Source organism: Anastrepha obliqua, chromosome 4 (genome assembly GCF_027943255.1).
Source record: "Anastrepha obliqua isolate idAnaObli1 chromosome 4, idAnaObli1_1.0, whole genome shotgun sequence".
In the NCBI taxonomy this organism is placed as follows: domain Eukaryota; kingdom Metazoa; phylum Arthropoda; class Insecta; order Diptera; family Tephritidae; genus Anastrepha; species Anastrepha obliqua.
The window spans coordinates 79,347,071-79,366,936 of NC_072895.1; the positions used below are offsets into that span (position 1 = coordinate 79,347,071).

Below are 19,866 nucleotides of genomic sequence, written 5' to 3' on the forward strand. Positions count from 1 at the left end.
CGTCGTAAAGCTCATCGTTCCATCGCCTGCTATATTCGCCGTCGTCAACGTGCAAAGCTCCAAAAATCTTCCGCAGAATCTTTCTCTCAAACACTCCAAGTGACGCCTCATCGGATATTGTCATTATCCAAGCTTCTGACCCATACGTTAGGACGGACATGATGATAGCCTTATAGAGCGTTAGTTTTGTTCGTCGAAAGATGTACTTTACTACTCAATGATAAACGAAGTCTCCTACAACCTCAAAATTATAACAGCGAGTGCGCCGACTGTTTGATTGATGACTAGAAGTACATCGTTTTGTTCTCGTTTACCACCAGACCCATTCGCTTTGCTGCTTTATCCAGTTTGCAAAAGGCAGAGCTAAGGTTGTTTAGGCCGATGGTATCAATATCATCAACATACACCAACAATTGAATGCTCATATAAAAAATTGTGCCGAAGCGATTAAGTTCTGCAGCTCGCACGATCTTTTCCAGCATTAGGTTGAAGAATTAACACGACAGCGAGTCACCCTGTCTGAAACCTCGTTTGGCATCAAAGGGCTCGGTGAGGTCCTTCCTAACTTTGATGGCGCTGATAGTATTGACCAGCGTCATTTTGCATTACAGCTAAAGATCGCTTCTGTGATAAAAACTTAATAAGCAGTGTTCTCGCCACGAAATTATATTCGTACGCAAGGATGGGCGAAGAACGCATCTTTGATCAAAATATACAAACTCCCATGACAGAAACATTAGAGTACCACGCAGAAGATTACACCACAAAAAGTTCCATCAGCTAAGAAGGTGATCGAGAAGCTCGAAACCATGTCAATAAAATTGTCCATCAACTGAAAGCACGCCTCCACTGTTGTAGATACTCGTATATGTACAATCCGTGAACCGAACCTTGGCTCGTATAACTTAGATCCGCAATTTGTCACCTGATACTCAGAGAGAATAGCTCAACACAATGGCGTGCTTGTTTATTAAGTTCAGTGTTCTAATAAGCCAAGTCTTTCAAAATACCCTCGTTTTAACTGCATATTTCAAAGCCGCGTTCGCTCACACAAAAATTATACCAGACAAGGCTTCACATAGAGGACCCCCTATTATGTAACTTATTTAACACGTTCCCTGTCCCAATACAAAAATGCAAAATTGACCGACAGGTCCAACCGGGTTTTTTGAATAATTTGTGTTTTTGTAGTCATAGGATAGCTTTAGTAATGTAGGGTATTTCAACCTGAAACACATATGGTCCATGAGCGTAGAGGGACATTTTTGCTTCTGCACGTTCATGAAACACATGTGGAACGTATCAGTGCTTATCAGGCGCACTTTTCCTGAGCCATATGTGGCTCAGCGGACAGGGAAAGTGTTAATACGATACTGGAAAAAATTGCTCGAACAGTCATACAATATTACCTGTAATAAGTTGAGCCACATCTTGGTCATTTCAATGTGAACCAACTTTACCGTCAATAACACTAGTTTACACCAAAAATGGTGTGCCTTTCGAAATGTATGCACTTCAAAGAAATGGCACGCACTGTTTTCGAGATTTCAGGTAATAACTGCACTATTGCACAAAAAACAGTTTTTTTGGGAATATCTCGGAAACCGTTCTTTGAAAAAAAAATAAGTCATTTTTGGTTTGAGCGACCTCAAATTAGTCTAAAAAACGCTTTTTGGTCGAGGACCATTTTTGAAACTGAAAATTTGTAAACTAGTGTAATTAGCGATTTAGGCAAATCATTAGTGACTTTTAAGTTTCTTCCATCAATGTCAACTGGATCCAGCAAGACAATGCAATAAGCAATACTGGCATATGCTAAAAAATAAGGCCGGTTATGCTGGAAAAAAGACACAAACTGTTACATACCATCATTAAAACAAAAATGGTATGATTCTCAAAAGAACACCCGTTACTAGCGACAGAAAGGGAAGGTTTAAAAAGAAATTAATTATATTTGCTGTTTGAACAGCATTTATGTATGTATGTATGTGCATATGCATTTCTATAATCATTATTATATGAATATGTGGAATAACATACCATCACGCAGCCAACGAAGCAGACCGGTATTCCAATTAAAGAATAAACACAACAATGAAATGACATTTTTACCGCAAAACCCACAAAAGCGTGCAAACCCGATCATGTTCGGCTACATTGTTGGTATTGTTTTTAATTTAATTGCTTGACGCACTCATTGTTATTAGGTTTACAATACAAGACAAACCACACACCCATGTAAATGCATAATTTGTTCATAGTATAAGTATATGCATATATTTATATGTATAAGTATACCTACGAGTATACAATTAAAACCTCTACCGTAAAGGCTGCTGTAGCAAACTTCGGCAGCGCATATAACACTTATAGTTAACCAATTGGATCGATGCAAAGAAGATTATAGCAGCATTAATTCAAGAGAATGGCAGTCCTGTCGGTGTGAGCGTCAACTGTCATTATTTATAATATAAAAATGAATCGCAAAATGTGTTGGTAAGCGCATAACTCAACTACGCATACTAGATCAATCTTAACATTTTTTTTTTTTTTTAATGTTCCTTGAAGTCCAAGGATGGTTTGTACGGCAAGAAAAATTCGAATAATTTCCGGGAAACCCCTAAAACAGACCTTTTCTTTTTCCCATACAAACATTGCGCGTTCATGTGTGTGCGTGCTCGCTTTGGAGGATCTAATGCGTTCACACAAAAGTGATAATATCGTGAACCCGACCAAATTCAAAAGTCAGAAAATGTAAGAGCAATAGATTTGATTGGCCTCGCAAGATTCTTTCTTTTGTTTTAGTTTCAGAACGAGTTAAGGAATGATTTCATTCACAAAAGCACACAGTTCTGCACAAAGAAAGGAAGTCCATATAAGACTAAATTACAAGCAAACTAAGCGCTCAGCTTCATTTTTATGTAAGACGGAGCTCATTTCCATCTAAAGACCGATGTAAGGAATCAAAAATTTCGAATTTGAAACCTCGAGCCTCAATATTTCGTGCAACTTCATCAAGCTTGAACATTTTTTTGCCATATTTTTTTTAAACAAACGGCAAGTACTACGCCGGAAGAGAATTCTTTTCGATCTGTGTAGTTCCACACAAAACCAGGCCTTTTGCGGTGGAGTTGCAGCAAAAATCTCACTAAGCAATCATTTCAAGGGAGTTTACATTTTGTTATCTCACGTAACTTTTAGAGACTTAAGTCGAGATTCTAATAAAACATTTTTTCAATGTGGGAATTTAACCCGAACAAACCTCCTACCGTCAATGTACCGATCACCTCCCGGTTCCCTTAACGGTAGTAAGTAAATCGTCGGGAGGCGGTTGAGCACTAGGCTCTACGTCAGTTACTCTTCATGGGGAGTCCGTCACAAATTGCATATACTTTAATCCTCCCCCAGTTTTGTTTATATCCGAAGATAATCACCCTGGTTGGTTGTAGTAGCTATCCATCCTCCCGCCATACTTGTCACACTTCAACTTAAGAGTCCGTTTCTTTGTCAAGTGTCATCTATTTATTTGCCGCTGGTCTCGTATACCGACGAAATTTTATCCCACGAATACTTAGAAGACATCCTGATGTGGATTATGTTTCGATAAGTCGAAACTTCGATAGTGCAGCTAAAGTACCTCTGATAGTCACAATTCGGGGGCATACAAAAACATGCCTTGCATCTTCCTCTTCATAGAATGCTGGACATAAAGACGATTCACGTATCCTAAGGCGATGTAGTTACTTCTGGTAGCAACCATGACCTGCCACGAATTGTGTTAGGTAGAAGTTAAGCTCAACATTGCTTCGACTTAGTCATTTTTCGATGTTTGGGATTAGCGTATAGGTCCACCTTCCCTTTGTAGAGTTTTCCTAACGCTCCTACCATTTTAGTAAGGATATCGCATTCTCTCTTTTCATTATCTCTGCCCTTAAGCACGGAAACTCTCGCTCGCTCGTAAAACATATGCATCTATTTTAATGTGCGCTATTATGTTAATGTCTCATATAGTAAAAATTCAACGACAACAATCGAAAATTCTTCGAATTTTGACCATGTCTGACAGGTACACGAAAAATGATGACATCCACAGTACTTTTAATATAGCAACACTAGACGAAGAGATCAAAAAAATAACTAAAAGGCACTTTGAAAAAATACAGGAACACAATAATGCAGAAATCAACAAACTTCTGGAAAGGGAAAAAAACACTGAAAGACGCTTAAAGAGAACTCGACCAAGCGACTTAATGAATGCTAGAAAATAATAAATCTGCAAAGGGGTTAAATTGCTGTTATATTGTTATATTGTTGCACAATTGTCATTATGTAGAGTCAAACTTGTATTGAATATTATTCAATTGTATATTATGTCGGCCGCCATATTATTCGGCGGCCGTCGTAGCTGAATGGGTTGGTGCGTGACTACCATTCGGAATTCACAGAGAGAACGTAGGTTCGAATCTCGGTGAAACACCAAAATTAAAAGAAAAAGAAAAACATGTTTCTAATAGCGGTCGCCCCTCGGCAAGCAATGGCAAACCTCCGAGTGTATTTCTGCCATGAAAAAGCTCCTCATAAAAATATCTGCCATTCGGAGTCGGCTTAAAATTGTAGGTCCCTCTATTTGTGGAACAACGTCAAGACGCACACCACAAATAGGAGGAGGAGCTCGGCCAAACACCCAAAAAGGGTGTACGCGCCAATTATATACATATATACTGGCACTGGTCATTAAGCGATGTATGCAAATCCTGGCCAAATTGTTAAACGTACTTAATGTCAATGGACAGATGTATAAAATAAAGAGGGGAAAAAAACAAAAAAAAAAAATTATGTTCATCTGTTAAATTTCTTTTCACACAGTCTTCCCAAATCCGATTTTAGAACAATAAATGTAAATATTTGCTTAACTGTGCAAATAACGCGCAATTTGATTTCGTTCTACTCTTTCATTATTCAACTTTACGCAGCTAACATCAAGTCTCATTAGATCCGTAAGAATTTCTGTCAAAAATTTACATGTTATTAAATGCCATCTGCCAAAAATAAACGGACAGGAAGAAATCATATAAAAAGAAGTAAACAAAATCAAAGTTGGCATAAGGAGCGGACGAACGTGGCATTTGTCCCTTGTGCGAAAATTTTAATTTCGATTTTCAATTAAGCACCGTCAATTTCCTCAAAATAAACTTTTGCAAGCTTTTGTCACATCAACAAGGTAGAGCAGGGTTGGGGAAGTATGGCATATCCCGCTATGGAAATGCTAAATCGCAATTTGTAGTGAGTTCGCGAAGGCTGCGATTGTGGCAGCGGCAGTGCTGACAATTACTTGCACTTTTGCAGCATGCCACCGACCGAACTGAAAGCGCCGCGGAATCCCTTTGCATTTGTTACCCATTTCTGTTTACTTTGTAGCCTTCGCCCATGAGGGGTAATATTTTTTTTTATTTTAACACTAGGCTACATTTTATTCAATTCTCATTGCTTTTCGTTCGTTTACTTACAGATACTCCTTTACCCAGAAGAGGGTTGGGCACGTACTGCTTCCTCTAGCTACTGGACTATTACGCCTTGTTGGTGGCAACCGAATCGCTGTCGAATCGAAGAGTTCACGGGCACACAACGACAAACAACCAAAGCGAAAATGATGCCACTCGAACAAAAGGGTTCGCTGCTCATCGCAGGACACTTTCGCAGCAAAAAGACAGTGTGCGGCAGTGCGGTGGGCGCTAGAACTTGCCTTGATTGTGCCGACGGTAGTGGCGCAGGTGCGGGCAGTGCCAACGAGAAGGATATTGACGAATTCAAACTGTATCTAACCTCCAATATCTCTATGGAGGACTACAATATGGGCTACTGTTTGACAGGATTCGTAGAGCGCCGCTGCCAGCACACCAACACCTACCAAATGACCCACTTCGCCGTCATCAAACGGCAATGGCCGTCCATTAGCAGCGCCGATGCAAAATCAACGTAATTAAATGAAAACTTTTACATTATTTATTTATTGTACCAATACGTACGAGTAGAAGTGAGTGCGTGCTTGTATGTCTAAGCCAAATAGAAATAGTTGAGATTAAGCTAAGTGTTGGAATAGCTTTAGGATTACATACATAGATATTTCCACAGTACGATTTATGGCAAAGAGTTAGATTTAGGCAAATGCAGTCAACTTTAGGCGCTTAAACGTAAATAACACTCGACAGCTGTCGAACTATTTGCAAAGTTTTTCTATTCTAATATGCGGGATGTACAGATACTTATATGTATGTATATGTATATTATCAAATTGACATTGGTGCAAATATTAAATTTACCAACGTACATGCAACACATCACAGAGGAATTTTTAGTAAAACCGCTGCCTGACAGATATTATGGGAAATTCCAAGTGACATTTAATGGTGCACAAAAATTGTGCACAGTATTTGACAGTGTCATTAACAATGCACAGTGCTAACGAGAATTCGCAGCATGCAAATATTAAATATCAAATAAAATAGTCCATATTTTACAAAAATGAAAATCAAATAAAAAAAATACAAACAGAAAAATCAAAAAGGCAACAAATTCATATGTCATGGATTGTCCACAGGCTATGAGATTTCAACAGTGCCTGATTTGATAAGTATTGGAAGTCTCGTAATGTTAAAAATAATAAAAACATTTTCAGCTATTAAATTCATTGAATTGTCCAAACCACTCACTGAGATTCTTTTTTATTTCATATCGAAGCACTGAACTGGTTGAAAGCGCATATTTCCTCTTATGTATGAAATGTATTATAGTTTTCCGTTTATCTCTTAAAAACAAACTTCCATTGTTGTTGGTGCAGAAAATACTCTCAGAAAAAAAGAAAAATAAAAACTTTTTATTTGTTCGTTCCACTTAAGTTTACTTGAACTTGAAACTGAGTGCGGATGTCATCAAAATTAGTTGTTGAGTAAGTGACTTTTATTGGGAATTGGGAATTTTGTTGGAATTTCAATAAATACCTAGAAATTCAAGCAACTAAACTTGGCACCTCGCACAGTGGTACTTTAGGGGCGAAAAATTATTTTTTAAGCAAATTCAAAAATTCATAATGAGAGAAATGTCTGACGAGTTAAAATCTCTTATTTTTCCCACAAACTAATTTGTTGTCTTAGAAAAGCTTTTTGACGTGATAACGTCTTATAATTCGATTTAGCCGGCTGCACGCACGAAAAAATGTGTCGTTATCTTGCTCATGCGTCGTTACCTTGCTTGAACTGCAAGCGAGAGCTCGGAACGAACGACAAAGACGCACAATCGACATCCGCGTTCGGCAACGTTCGACATCTGGCTCTCTCCTACTTGATCATGTATATGTATGTATATGCGCATTTGTATATAAATTCACATACTTGTATTTGTATTTGCATATGCCTTCTACCTGTGTGCATGGTAATGAACCATTTCTCTGTTGAGAATAGGAGGATGATAGGAAAAGTAGGAAATAAAAAGGGGTGTTTCAAGTGTAATGTGTCTTGAAAAAGGCCAATCAATGATGTTGCTTCTTAGTGTTGTTGACTTATTAACGTCTGATGCACAATCGAAATTGAACATATCTTTCATGAATTTGATAAATGTTTCGTCATTTTTCACGTTTGTGTAAATGTAACTTGACCTATTCCATTGCGATCCCATTTACCTCCTTCTCTATATCCATACAAAATATCTATCAAACAAATAAAATTAAAATTTTGTTTTGAAAATTGCAACCATTCCATCAGTATTTTCTTATGACGTTGTCACTAAACTTCTCTTCTTACGACAAGTAAATGGAAGGCGAGAGCCTATTCTTTGGATTTACGTGAACAAATTCACCGTACGAGTATATCATTGAACGCTGAACAAACCTAAAATTTTCTAACAAAGCTCACGAAAATTGTAATGCAAATTTGTATTAAAGTATATTGCATAGCGGTTGCCCCTCGATAGGCAATGGCAAACCCCACAGTGTATTTCCGCCATGAAAAATGCTCCTCATAAAAAACAATTTGCCGTTCGTAGTAGGCTTAAAACTGTAGGTCTCACCATTTGTGGGACAACATCAAGACGCGCGCCACAAATAGGAAGAGAAGCTCGAGCAAACACGTAACAGAAGTGTATGCGCGAATTATTTATTTATTTATTTTATATTGCATACTTTAAGGCTTCAACTTTTTTATGGAAGATAACAATTTATTAACTGTTGATTTGCAGCAAAACGAAAAAAGTGTACATATACAGAAATGATTTTATAAAAGCAGTCATTTGAATTTATAGCTAAATTGTGTTAAACAGAAGTTTAAGTGCTTAAGCTTAGTTATTATTTAAAAAAAATATATAATTTTCTGTGTTATAAGGCGAATTAAGCCTCACTCAGCTTCCTAATTGCGGTCTAATGATGAATTATGCAGCGATTTCCTACAAGCGTAACATTTTTGCCATTTTTGTATGTATGGATTTTTGCAACCGGTCCGATTGCAGTCTTGATTGCACTAGTTCAAATCTAGTCACTAAAGTATACATATGTAGTTCGAGCACCACGATATGTATTAAATATCGTTAGCCCGTATTTCGCACATGCAGCCACTTCTTCAATAATGTATGCGTGTGTAAGTCTACATGTAGGTGCGTATATATGATAAATAGTTAGGCAAGGATGCGTTAAAATGGGTCTCTGGAATTCATATCCAGTTTACATTTTTTTTAATTCAACGTACACGCACAAATGTACAGGGTAACCAAAATACTGATACAGTTGGAAAATATAAGGAAATTTGAAATTTCAAAAGTCGAGCCAAGAAGCACCGAGAGATTTGGTAACTCCTAAAACACTCAGCCTAAGACGCTCATTGTATTTAAAACTCTGGAAAGTGAAAGGGAGTAACAGAAGGAAAAAGATTGTATGGAATAGAGAAATAGAGGTAGTTGGACCTGTGCGAATTTTTCTGGTTCAAAAGTATAAGTAATTTTAACATTCAGATTTTCCACATACTTACGCTTGAAAAACTCTGGGAAATATACAAGAATGATTGCTGTGGTCCAAATACGTGGTTGTGGAAAATAATTTCGCCCGGGGGCTCTAGGCGAGTTTGTAGTTTACTAGTGCGCAACACTTATCGTTCCCGTCGTCGTGCGGTACGTACCAGCGAGAATGTGCCTCCTCTGGCCGTTAGTGTACAGTCAGCACAAGAATATCAGCTTACCATCGACTATTTTACACAGAAGTCTGGTTAGAATTTACCACAAATGTCTCACATAATTCGTTTACAAAGCGCAACCGCACCTACAAATTTAAGGCCACTTCATTCTCGCTTCGCAATTTGGGCCTTATAATAGTTACAATTGGGTGTAGATCTTTGTTAATAAACAAAATTGTCTGATCAGGGGATCGGTTTTCTAACGGGGTTTCTAAAGCCGAGGAGCCAAAGCATTCATATAGACTGGCATCATATGTAGATTAATTTTTCTCTACTGGAAACGCCCTGTTTATTGAGATCTGACCTTGTTAGATGTTTTTCTGAATTATTGCTAAGGATTGATATTAAGCAGATTAGCCAGCAGCAATTCAAAGCGTTAAGAAGAATATCATGCAATTGTGAGTGAGATGGATACAGAAAGCGTCAATAAGGGCTGACAAGATGCGCTACTGGGTATAGCTGGCGGACAGTCACACGAACAAAGTTATGTTCCATAAAGAGTAGGGTTTTTTGTTGCTTCTATTAAAGCCGAAAAATACCAAAAAAAAATATTGCTTTTTTTATTATATTTCATTTTTAAAAAGACACCTGCGCTTGGGAAATCAATTTTTTAATAAAGGGTATTTCAAAAGTAATGCCAGTAGTGAATAATTCCTAGACCTTACCTATTTTTATTTCCTCTTCGACATTTGTCAAGTTGGTAGATGCACATTTTTACACGACAGACAACGCATTAGAATTATTGAAACTTATTATGAAAACGGTCGATATTTAAGAACAACATTTCGTAAACTTCGTGATTTTTTTAGTGGAAATAAATGTCCGAATGAGTCGACAATTCAAGGTTTGGTAAAAAATTTCAAGGAGCTGTTTGCATAGAGCATATAAAAAGAACTGGCAGACCAGACTAGAAATTTTTGAAAAGCAAAGTCTGTGTGAATAAGCTCACAACGATTCCAGAGCTTAAACACAACATTCGGATCGAGATTGCTGAGCTCAATGCGATAAATGTGCACATTTAAATGATATAATTTTTCACATATAATTGTTAAGAGCCTAATTTTTAATATAATAAAAATAGCGATACTTGAAAGAATTTAAATGTTTACATGTTTTATTTTAAAACAACCTCTAAACGCATCTTTTGAAAGGCCCTTTATATATATGTATGTGCTCATGTCCATATGCGTTCATATATTAAGATTTATATGTTAAGAGGAAGTGACTATTCATTTGAGCCTTTTTGCGCAGAGCAATAATCAGATGCCACGTTTGCTTCGCAAGTGAAGTGTGAAATTAAAATTTTTCCAATAACCTTTTCAGTCCTACAAGAGGTTGTAAAGGAGAGAAATGTATAAGAAGCAAGTAGTTTGAAAATTCAGAAGTTTACAGGAAATGGTGAAGCAAGTGTTTTTTTTTTTTGTCTTTTTAATATTACACCACTTTCACTTGGTGTGATATATTACCTCAAAATCCAATCTAACATAAGGAAAGAAATGTTGTACAACTCCAATCGCTCATTTGCTGCAAGAGTGACATCAACAAATATGGTCTAAATACAAGGTGAAGTCCAAAATAAACACGACTGGGGTAAAATACATAGAAGCGACAGGAGCTTTGTTCTGATAACTTCGAGTTTATTTATTCAAAATAGTCCTCCCTGGCCTCGACGCACTTTTTTGCACGATCTAAAAGCTTTTCCAAAGAGTGTTTCAGGTCATTGACTGCAATGTCCTTCAGATGTCGGATGGCCGGTTGTAAAATGCAATTTCTAATCAAAAAATCAGTCACAAGAGTGGATTGATGAGATGGTGCATTATCATGCAATAAGCGCCAGCTTCCTTCTTCGCGGTATTCAGGGCGAATTCGACGAATGATAGAAAAGTGCATTGACGGTTTGGCTCGTTAGCATGAACTCCTTGTGGACAATGCCCCTGGAATCGTAAAAACAAATGACCATCGACTTGATTTTTGACTTCTCCAAACGCAATTTATCGAATGGTGGCACGTTTGGGGCCTTTCATTTGGCACTTTGACGCTTAGTTTGAGGTTCATGTTGGAAACATCGCTAGCTACAATATTGTAAAGGAAGTTCTCGTCTTCGTCTTTTCTCGCCTCTCGAATGTTGAATTCTGAGCAATGTTTGGTCCTCAGTTACCTTGTGCAGAATGAAACGTGCACAGACCTTTCGTAAGCCCAAATAATCAGATAAAATACGATAAATCGATGTTTTGGATATATTCACCTCTGATTCCATGAATTTCAACGATGATTTCCGTTCTATTTTGATAAATTTACGAACAATTTGGATGGAGTTGATTCGGTGACTACTGATTTTGGGCGGCCCGTATGTTCATTGTCACTAAACCGAATGTCACCAAACTTTCACGGGAAGTCAGCTAGGGATGTTACTTCCAACGCACTAAGTCATTAAAAAGATGGCGCCATCAAAAACATTTTTATGACGCCAGTCTTGTCAATTTTGGACTTGCGCCTTGTATGTGCTACAAATGTGCTCGTAAAATCCTTATACGCCTTAAGATATGCTTCTAAATTTTATATACAGCGCACTTAATAACTACAGCACAAAGGTTTATTGACAAATTTTGACAACTTATTAGCTCCTTATATAAGTTAAATAATTCTCTTATAAAAACCACAAAACTCCAACTTTCAACTTTGTGCAAATTTAAAAAAAATTTCAACAAATTTCCATCAAAATTTCGGACTTCTTCATTCGAATTTTTAGAAAAATTTCAAGTATGCAGTTTCATAGTCTATTGAATTTTAGCATAGAAAAGTGTAAGTCTAAGGGCCTAAACATCGCATTCATTTTTGACAATTTTTCTTTTCTAGTGTTCGAAACATATATTTCCTTTCACGCGCAGAATAAATTTTATGTAAAAGTTGGCAAGAAAGTCTTGCGGTATTTTTATTGAATTTTCAATTGTTCATAAAATTGGTTATAATAATGCGATTTAAGTCAAATATGCACCGTTTTGTTCGATGACGAGTTCCCAACGAGATGCCAACTTTATAATGCCCCTCTTATAGAAGCTCGCTCCCCTATTGTCAAAAAACTCGGAGAGCCAATTTTCACAGGACTCTCTTGTGGACAACTTCCGACTACCAAGCTCGTTCGCCATGGACAGAAATAGGTGGTAATCACTTGGTGCGAGATCCGGACTATACGGTGGATGCAAAAGAACCTCCCATCCGAGCTCCCGGAGCTTCTGGCGCGTCACCAAAGATGTGTGTGGCCTGGCGTTGTCCTGATGGAAGACAATTCGGGCTCTGTTGATCAAAAATGGCCTCTTCTGCATGAGTGCTGCATTCAAGCGGTCCAGTTGTTGGCAGTACAGGTCCGAATTGAGCGTTTGGCCATAGGGGAGCAGCTCATAGTGGATGATTCCCTGCCAATCCCACCAAACACACAGAAGAACCTTCCTGGCCGTCAATCCAGGCTTGGCCACCGTCTGAGCAGCTTCACCGCTTTTCGACCGCGACCGTTTGCACTTCACGTTGTCGTAAGTGACCCACTTTTCATCGCCAGTCACCATCCGCTTCAAAAACGGGTTGATTTTGTTGCTATTCAGAAGCGATTCGCATGCATCCATACGGGCAAAAATGTTTTTTTGCGTCAAGTCGTGTGGCACCCATCCATCGAGCTTCTTTTTGAATCCAAGCTTCTTCAAATGGTTTATAACGGTTTGATGACTCATGCCCAGCTCTTGGCCGATGCTACGGCTGGTACTATGCCGGTCTCTTTCGATCAATTCAGCGATTTTATCGCAATTTTCGACGACAGGCCTTCCGGACCGTAGCGCATCTTCGATCACCTCTGCACCAGAACGAAAACGTTGAAACCATCGTTGTGCGGTGGAAATGGAAACTGTATCGGGTCCATAAACTGCACAAATTTTATTGGCAGCATGAGATGCATTTTTGCCTTTATCGTAGTAGTACTGTAAAATATGCCGTATTTTCTCTTTATTTTGCTCCATGTTTGCGACGCTATAACTCACGAACGACTAAAAGCAAACAACAATTAATCAAACACGTGTTAGCACGTGAAAAGAGCTTTCCAAAAAGCTCTAACGTGAACCGATGCGACGAATACAACTAGAACTACGCGCTTGCAAAGACAAGCTTGCTGAAATACCGCAAGACTTTTTTGCCAACCTATATTATATATATGCATGTGTATGGGTATGCCGTTAATGTACACTTGGATATTCATTTAACTTTCGAGAAAGCGTCACTAGACTGTTATCAATAAAAAAAAATGTTTTATTATATTAGTTCTAAAGGCAAAAACGAAATATTAATTTATTGCAAAATATGCTCTAAAAGTGGAGCTAAAATTTTATATTTTTTGTAAAGCGCGTACACATTTCACCAGTATTAGTATGGTTGGCAAAAGCATGCTCGAAAATGTGTTGGCTTTTCCTGGCCATAACCTAAAAATAAATTTTGAGAAAAGTATGCAGCCATATGGCAGGCAATGACAAACCATGGAAAAAAATTTCAATTGGAAATCGGCTTAAAACTGTAGGTCCTTCCATTTGTGGAACAACAGCAAATAAAAGGAGCAACTCGGCAAACACACCCAAAAAGGGTGTAACACAAATTATATTTATATGTATATTAAGCAGAAATTACTATCAATTAAAAGTATTTCATTTGATGAAAATACTTTACTTTTCTTTAGGGTTGCACTTTTTCTTGATAATTTCTTCTTTTTTTGGATACTGAGGCTTTTGCCATAAATAAACGAACATATTTTTAAACATATTGAAATTTGAAAAATTCGATCCAAGAAGCACCAAGAGAATTGGTAACTCCTAAAACATTCAGGCTAAAAAGCACATTGTATTTAAAACTCTGGAAAGTAAAAGGGTAGATAGTCAAGGAGAAAAGGGGAGAAATACAAAAAGAAAGATATAGGATAGAATAGAGGCACAGAAGTAGCTAAACCTGTGTGGTGAATTTGAAAATATCCTACAGTTTGAGAGAACGAATTTTACTCGTTCTCATGACATTGGAAGAGAAAATGTTGGAGAGAAAATGTTCAGCTCCTCTAAGCAAGACAGGCAAATCGCATCCTCAACGATTCCAATGCTGGTCATATGCTGTCCCCATGGATTGTGCGACCGGTGATTACTGATTTTGGGCGACCATCAAACGAACGTCTTTTCTTCCTAGTTTTAGAAAAAAGTTCAACAGTTTACTGTTCGGGCTTGCCACAAAACACTGTGCAGTGCTGCAGCGTAAATCTTTAGTAAATTGCATACATAATCGCTGATCCAATTCATGATTCCTGCATAACTGATTCCGATTAATGGCTCTGGTCGTTTAACTGCTGAGCCACAGTTGGCCAATTCATGGCAAATTCATTCCCCTGAACCCCGCAGTATCCTGGAATCCATATAATTACAAGCTTATTCAGTCTTCTTCTTCTTACATTCTTGAAGAATCTTTGAAGTGTGCTTTGCATTCTCCAGAGCCTATAGTGCAGCCTGACTGTCACTTAAGACTAAAGACTCCACTCATATTATCAATCAATACTTAAAATTATGCAGATATTTTATTTTTTATTTTTTTTCGATAAAACAAATTGTGTATTAAAAGCAACTCCCGCATATAGGAATAAAATACTTAGCCTACATACATACATCTGTGCTAAGATTTGCTTTAACTATAACAAAACGTATTACAGCAGCAAGCTTTTTCTAGTATTTACATACAGACCCAGAGGCTAACTTTAAATCTTAATGTACTTGTAGCAAACCGTAGATGCTGTTAAAAATATATGAAAAAACAAGACTTTATTAGAAACCAAAGAAAATACTGTCCAACTGTGCTAATGCAACGCGAGAAGTTCAAGCAGAAGAATATATCAAAATTTCGTCCATTAAATTGGAGCGCAAACAAAATGGCAACACTGCAACCGAAACAGCTAACATTACCACGCCCACAACCACCAAACTTCACGCTCAAAATCACTCTTCCGCTTCACTACCTCACTAGCTACTCACCTTCACTGCGACCTTATTTGCATCACCCACATCAACCGTTCACATTCATTCGACACCTAAAAGCACACAGCGTTGCATTGTGCCAGGCCAAGCCGCTCCAATTAAATACCTAAATAAATAAGCGTAAAATTAAAACTTTAATCAAAATAAAAATACAAAGCCATACCTATTCGTGAAAAAATATGATTAACGATTAATCAAAATTTTTATAAAAGTGAAATTATTTTTTGCAAAAAAATATAAATGTTAATTAACACAACAAATGCGCTGATCATAAAAAACTAAGTTAACTTTTGATATAAAAAAATATTAAAATTATGTATGTGTCTTTTTATGAGTGTATAATTAAAATCCTTTAAGCACATATGTACATATGTATGTATATGTATGCATGTGTGTACATGCGTGTGCGGTTTAACCATTTAAACTTACGCAATAAACAACTTATGTATGTAAGTAATTATGTAGGCATAATGTATTTACGTATTTATGTATTTGTATTTGTATTTGTGTATGTATGTATATGCATGTAGCTGCAATTTGTATCGTGTTTATTGTATAAATGTAAGCGCTTTGTGTAATTTTATAGCAAACAAAAAATCAATTTAAAAAATACAAAACAGCAAACAACTTGCAAAAAATGCATTCAGTGTCAGTACCTGCAAATATTCAGAATATTTATAATAAAAAAATTGTTGAGTAAAGTGTAGCGCTCCGTTAAGTTAGAGTATTTACTTATATGTGTATGTAATTAGGTATTGTATACGCACGTATTTCCGTAGTCATGGGAAATAGGCATTTCGTCACTTGCAAACAAAAAACTTCTTCTCCCACCGGCGCGGTAAAACTGCCCTCATTTCCGCTTAAGGGGTTAGTCTACTTTGTCACTTTAAAATTTTTCAATTTTTTTTTTTTGCATAATTTGAAAGTATATATATCCAGAAATATTGTGTAAAAATTTTAAGAAAATCCGAGCACTCTAACTATTTTTTTTTTACCTGAACATCATTTCGTCTACCTGCGCGTATAGCGTGCATTAAAAACTTTAAACGCGTTTTTCTCAAAACAACGTTTTCAAAATCTAGCTCCACTGTATCTCAAAAACTAATCAACCGATTTTCATAAAATTTGGATCACCTATTCTAGACATAATTTGCACCAAATTGACGCTCAGGGGTTTTGAAATTTTAAATTTTTACTATATATTTTTTTTAAATATGCGAAAAAAAAAACCGTTCTATCAAAAATTTTCCATTTTTATCAGCCATTTTTTTTGTCTTCATTAAAACCTAATATCCGAGGGTCATTTTGTAGCCAGTATCTTACTGAATCTGAAACATTTTGATTTTTTTGTTTCAGACAAGCCGTTCTTGAGTTCTGATGGAGCTGCCTCACCAACCCATGTTTGAGACGTTACGCTTCACTGCTATTTTTTTACTCAAAATACTATAAAATTGAATAAAAAAAAATTTATTTCTGAATTTTAAGACTTTATTTAATAAATCAAACAAATTTTATATTACTATCATTTATAGTTTTCTCAAAAAAAAAAATCACGAATATAGCCTTTTTTTCGAGTCTCCAAAGTAGACTGACCCCTTAAGTGCAATTTTAAAATTTCTCTTAAATAAAAAACAACAACAAATAAAAAAACTTTAAATAATTTGCTGCAGTAAAAAAATTATGAGAGATACCATAAAAGCAGTTACTGGAATTCAGTCAACTCAATTAACTTTTGGTCAATTAGCACGAACACCGTTTATAAGAAAAAACTGAAACCAAGTCCTATCCCATATGGGCTTTGCTTTCCTTTCCTTAGAATGAGAGAAACTGTGACCTTGACTATGATATGGTATCGTAAAGTTCGAACATCTAACTGAGATTTCTTGGCTTTGCCCTCTAGAACGAACATCTGCTTTATTTAGTTTGAAAGTTTTATTTACTTTGGTTTAATTTAGAAAATCCAGACTTAAGGCGCAGGTGTTAAGGTTGATATACGCACTGGCATACACTACATATGATCTCATCTTCCCGACTAGAATTACAGTGAGGCATGCCGGAGAATCAGTTAGGCCCGAATTAGGCGGCCTTACTGAGGCACGCCTCACTATTATCTTACCAGGCCCACGTTAGGCAAGGCAAAGATTGGCATGCCAGAACAATAGCAAATTTGGTTGTGGTCACGAAAATCTGAAGCAGTGTCTCACTTAGGCATAAATTGGAATCCCTAACTGATTTGTAGAAGGGCATCCGGAGTATTACCGAAGTTCGGTTTTTCGAACCTGCGCCTAATGAGGCAGATGTGTGGGGATACCTTTTGGGACTTGGGCCTAGTTTGGCTGCCTTATGGGGCGCAAATTTGGAATGCGGTCTGTCTTATTTGCGCCTAATCACCGCCTTACCAAAATTTCTAGTCGGGTTACCTGAGCTTTTGAATACTGCATCTCCAAGAGACCGCTCTTAAGCCTTGAGCCTGTGTGCTGTGAGCTGAGTGAATTTTTCAAGAGATTTTATCCCAAATTTTTTCCGTAACAATTATGTTTCAATAGCTGCAAGAATGTCACCATCCTGCTTGGCATGTCACTAGATTTAGATACTTTGAATGATACTGATAACCTTCGGGATATAAATGTCAGCCAAATCAATGGGTTTGCACTTAAAACAAAATGGTTTAACGAGGAGAAGCAGGTAAACTGCAACGCGCTAAATGAGTTGCCTTAAACACAGGCAAGTCCTCAGCCAGCTCTCTGATGGTTAACTTGCAGAAATTGATAGAAAAGTTGATCAATTTCACTTTATTGATATTTTCATGTCGATCGATGTCGACTGCCTGTCACTACGTTCGCCATCCTCGATGGACTCACAATCTCTCTTTTTTCTTTAGAGTATCAACACCGCAACAGTTTCCCTACATTTCTAAAGTTTTCGTACCATTAAATATTTTTTAACGCAAAATTTAATACAAACTCGTTGTTGCAAACTCAAATCCATTTTTGAAATTGTAAAAAATCGAAATCACGTGCAACGGTGGCTTTACTCAAGACGGCTTTACAAATGTCTAGTAATGGCCATAAAATGTTAATCGCAGATGTGGCAACCTAGCAAAAAATTTAATTATAGCTTCTGCTCAAATATGAACGAGACGTTATCAATAAAACGGTCCGCGGATGACATATATATATATATATATATGTAGCACAGAAAACAAACTATGTGACATATCACGCTGAAATTTGCCATGTAAGCTTATAACAGTCCTACCAAAAAACAAAAAATTTATTTTTGCCATATGTCATCCGCGGACCATTTTATTGATAACATCTCGTTCAGACCTGTTGGCCTTGGCAAGTATATCTTTGTATCAAAAGTTACAGGTTACAGTTACAGGTTCGAGTATTTATCGCCACACTTAACTTGTAGCCAATTGGGTAGGTAACTTTTTATTAATTGTAATGTCATGTCATGAAAATTTATAGTGACAATACAGTTTTTGTTCAATAGTATGAAAAGCCTTTGAGAAATCGAGCAACGCTATCACTGTTGGCGAATTTTTATCAGAAGCCCGACTGGAAATTACTCAGCAGCATATTTTTGTCCATGTGGCAGATATGTAATTTGTCGTACCAAAGATTTCTCAAATACTTTCAATAGGGCCGGTAAAATGCTTATTGGTCTGAAGGCTGGGGTGCGATTGGACATTTTATTTTTTGCATAGGTATTGCGGCCGCCGTAGCCGAATGGGTTGGTGCGTGATCACCATTCGGAATTCACTGAGAGGTCGTTGGTTCGAATCTCGGTGGAAGCAAAATTAATAAAAACATTTTTCTAATAGCGGTCGCCCCTCGGCAGGCAATGGCAAACCTCCGAGTGTATTTCTGCCATGAAAAAGCTCCTCATAAAAATATCTGCCGTTCGGAGTCGGCTTGAAACTGTAGGTCCCTTCATTTGTGGAACAACACCAAGACGCACACCACAAATAGGAGGAGGAGCTCGGCCAAACACCTAACAGAAGTGTACGCGCCAATTATTTATTTTTTATTTTTATTATAGCTACCATCTTCCAAAAATTTGGAAATGTAGATGAGACGAGTGCAAAGTTCATTATATCAGATGTCAGAGCAGATATGTGCGTTTGCCAATATTTTCCGTATATTCCGCTGAGTTTAATTAAACAATATTCTCCGAGAAGAAAGTACGTCGAGTTGCTGTTTCTTTCTTGCCGTGCAGACGCAACTTTCGTTAAAGGAAGTTGTTCATCTTCAGCTTCTAGGTCCTTATTTTCTTTGCATTATTCGTCTGTATTAAAGCAGAAAAGTTTGCAGTTTTTCCCCAAGGTAAGCCCAATTTAGCTGCGCTCATGGCCTCAGACAGTTCTCCAACCACTCAAGGGTAGTTGAGTACTGCAAATTCAGGTTGAACTATGTATGTCGGTAGACATAATATCCTGATGCTAACATGGGCCCCGGGACACGTAGGTATCGCGGGTAACGAGATCTTTGACTATTTAGCTAGAATGGTCTCTGAGGCCAACTTCTTTGACTCGGAGTCCGTTCTGCCACTCCCTTCTGCAGCCATCAAAGCCACGGTTAGCAAACGGGTTACTCTAACCTACAAGC

The 19,866-nt window shown here is 37.3% G+C and overlaps 1 protein-coding gene across 1 annotated transcript; it reads left to right on the forward strand.

Moving 5' to 3' along the window:
- The first annotated feature begins 2,024 nt into the window (after positions 1 to 2,024).
- Positions 2,025 to 15,407, forward strand: LOC129244237 (uncharacterized). Its single transcript, XM_054881851.1, has 4 exons — positions 2,025 to 2,163; positions 5,108 to 5,283; positions 5,510 to 5,976; positions 14,999 to 15,407. Exons 1-4 carry the CDS (start codon positions 2,025 to 2,027, stop codon positions 15,006 to 15,008), a joined length of 792 nt encoding a protein of 263 aa, XP_054737826.1. The 3' UTR covers positions 15,009 to 15,407.
- The last annotated feature ends 4,459 nt before the right edge of the window (positions 15,408 to 19,866 follow it).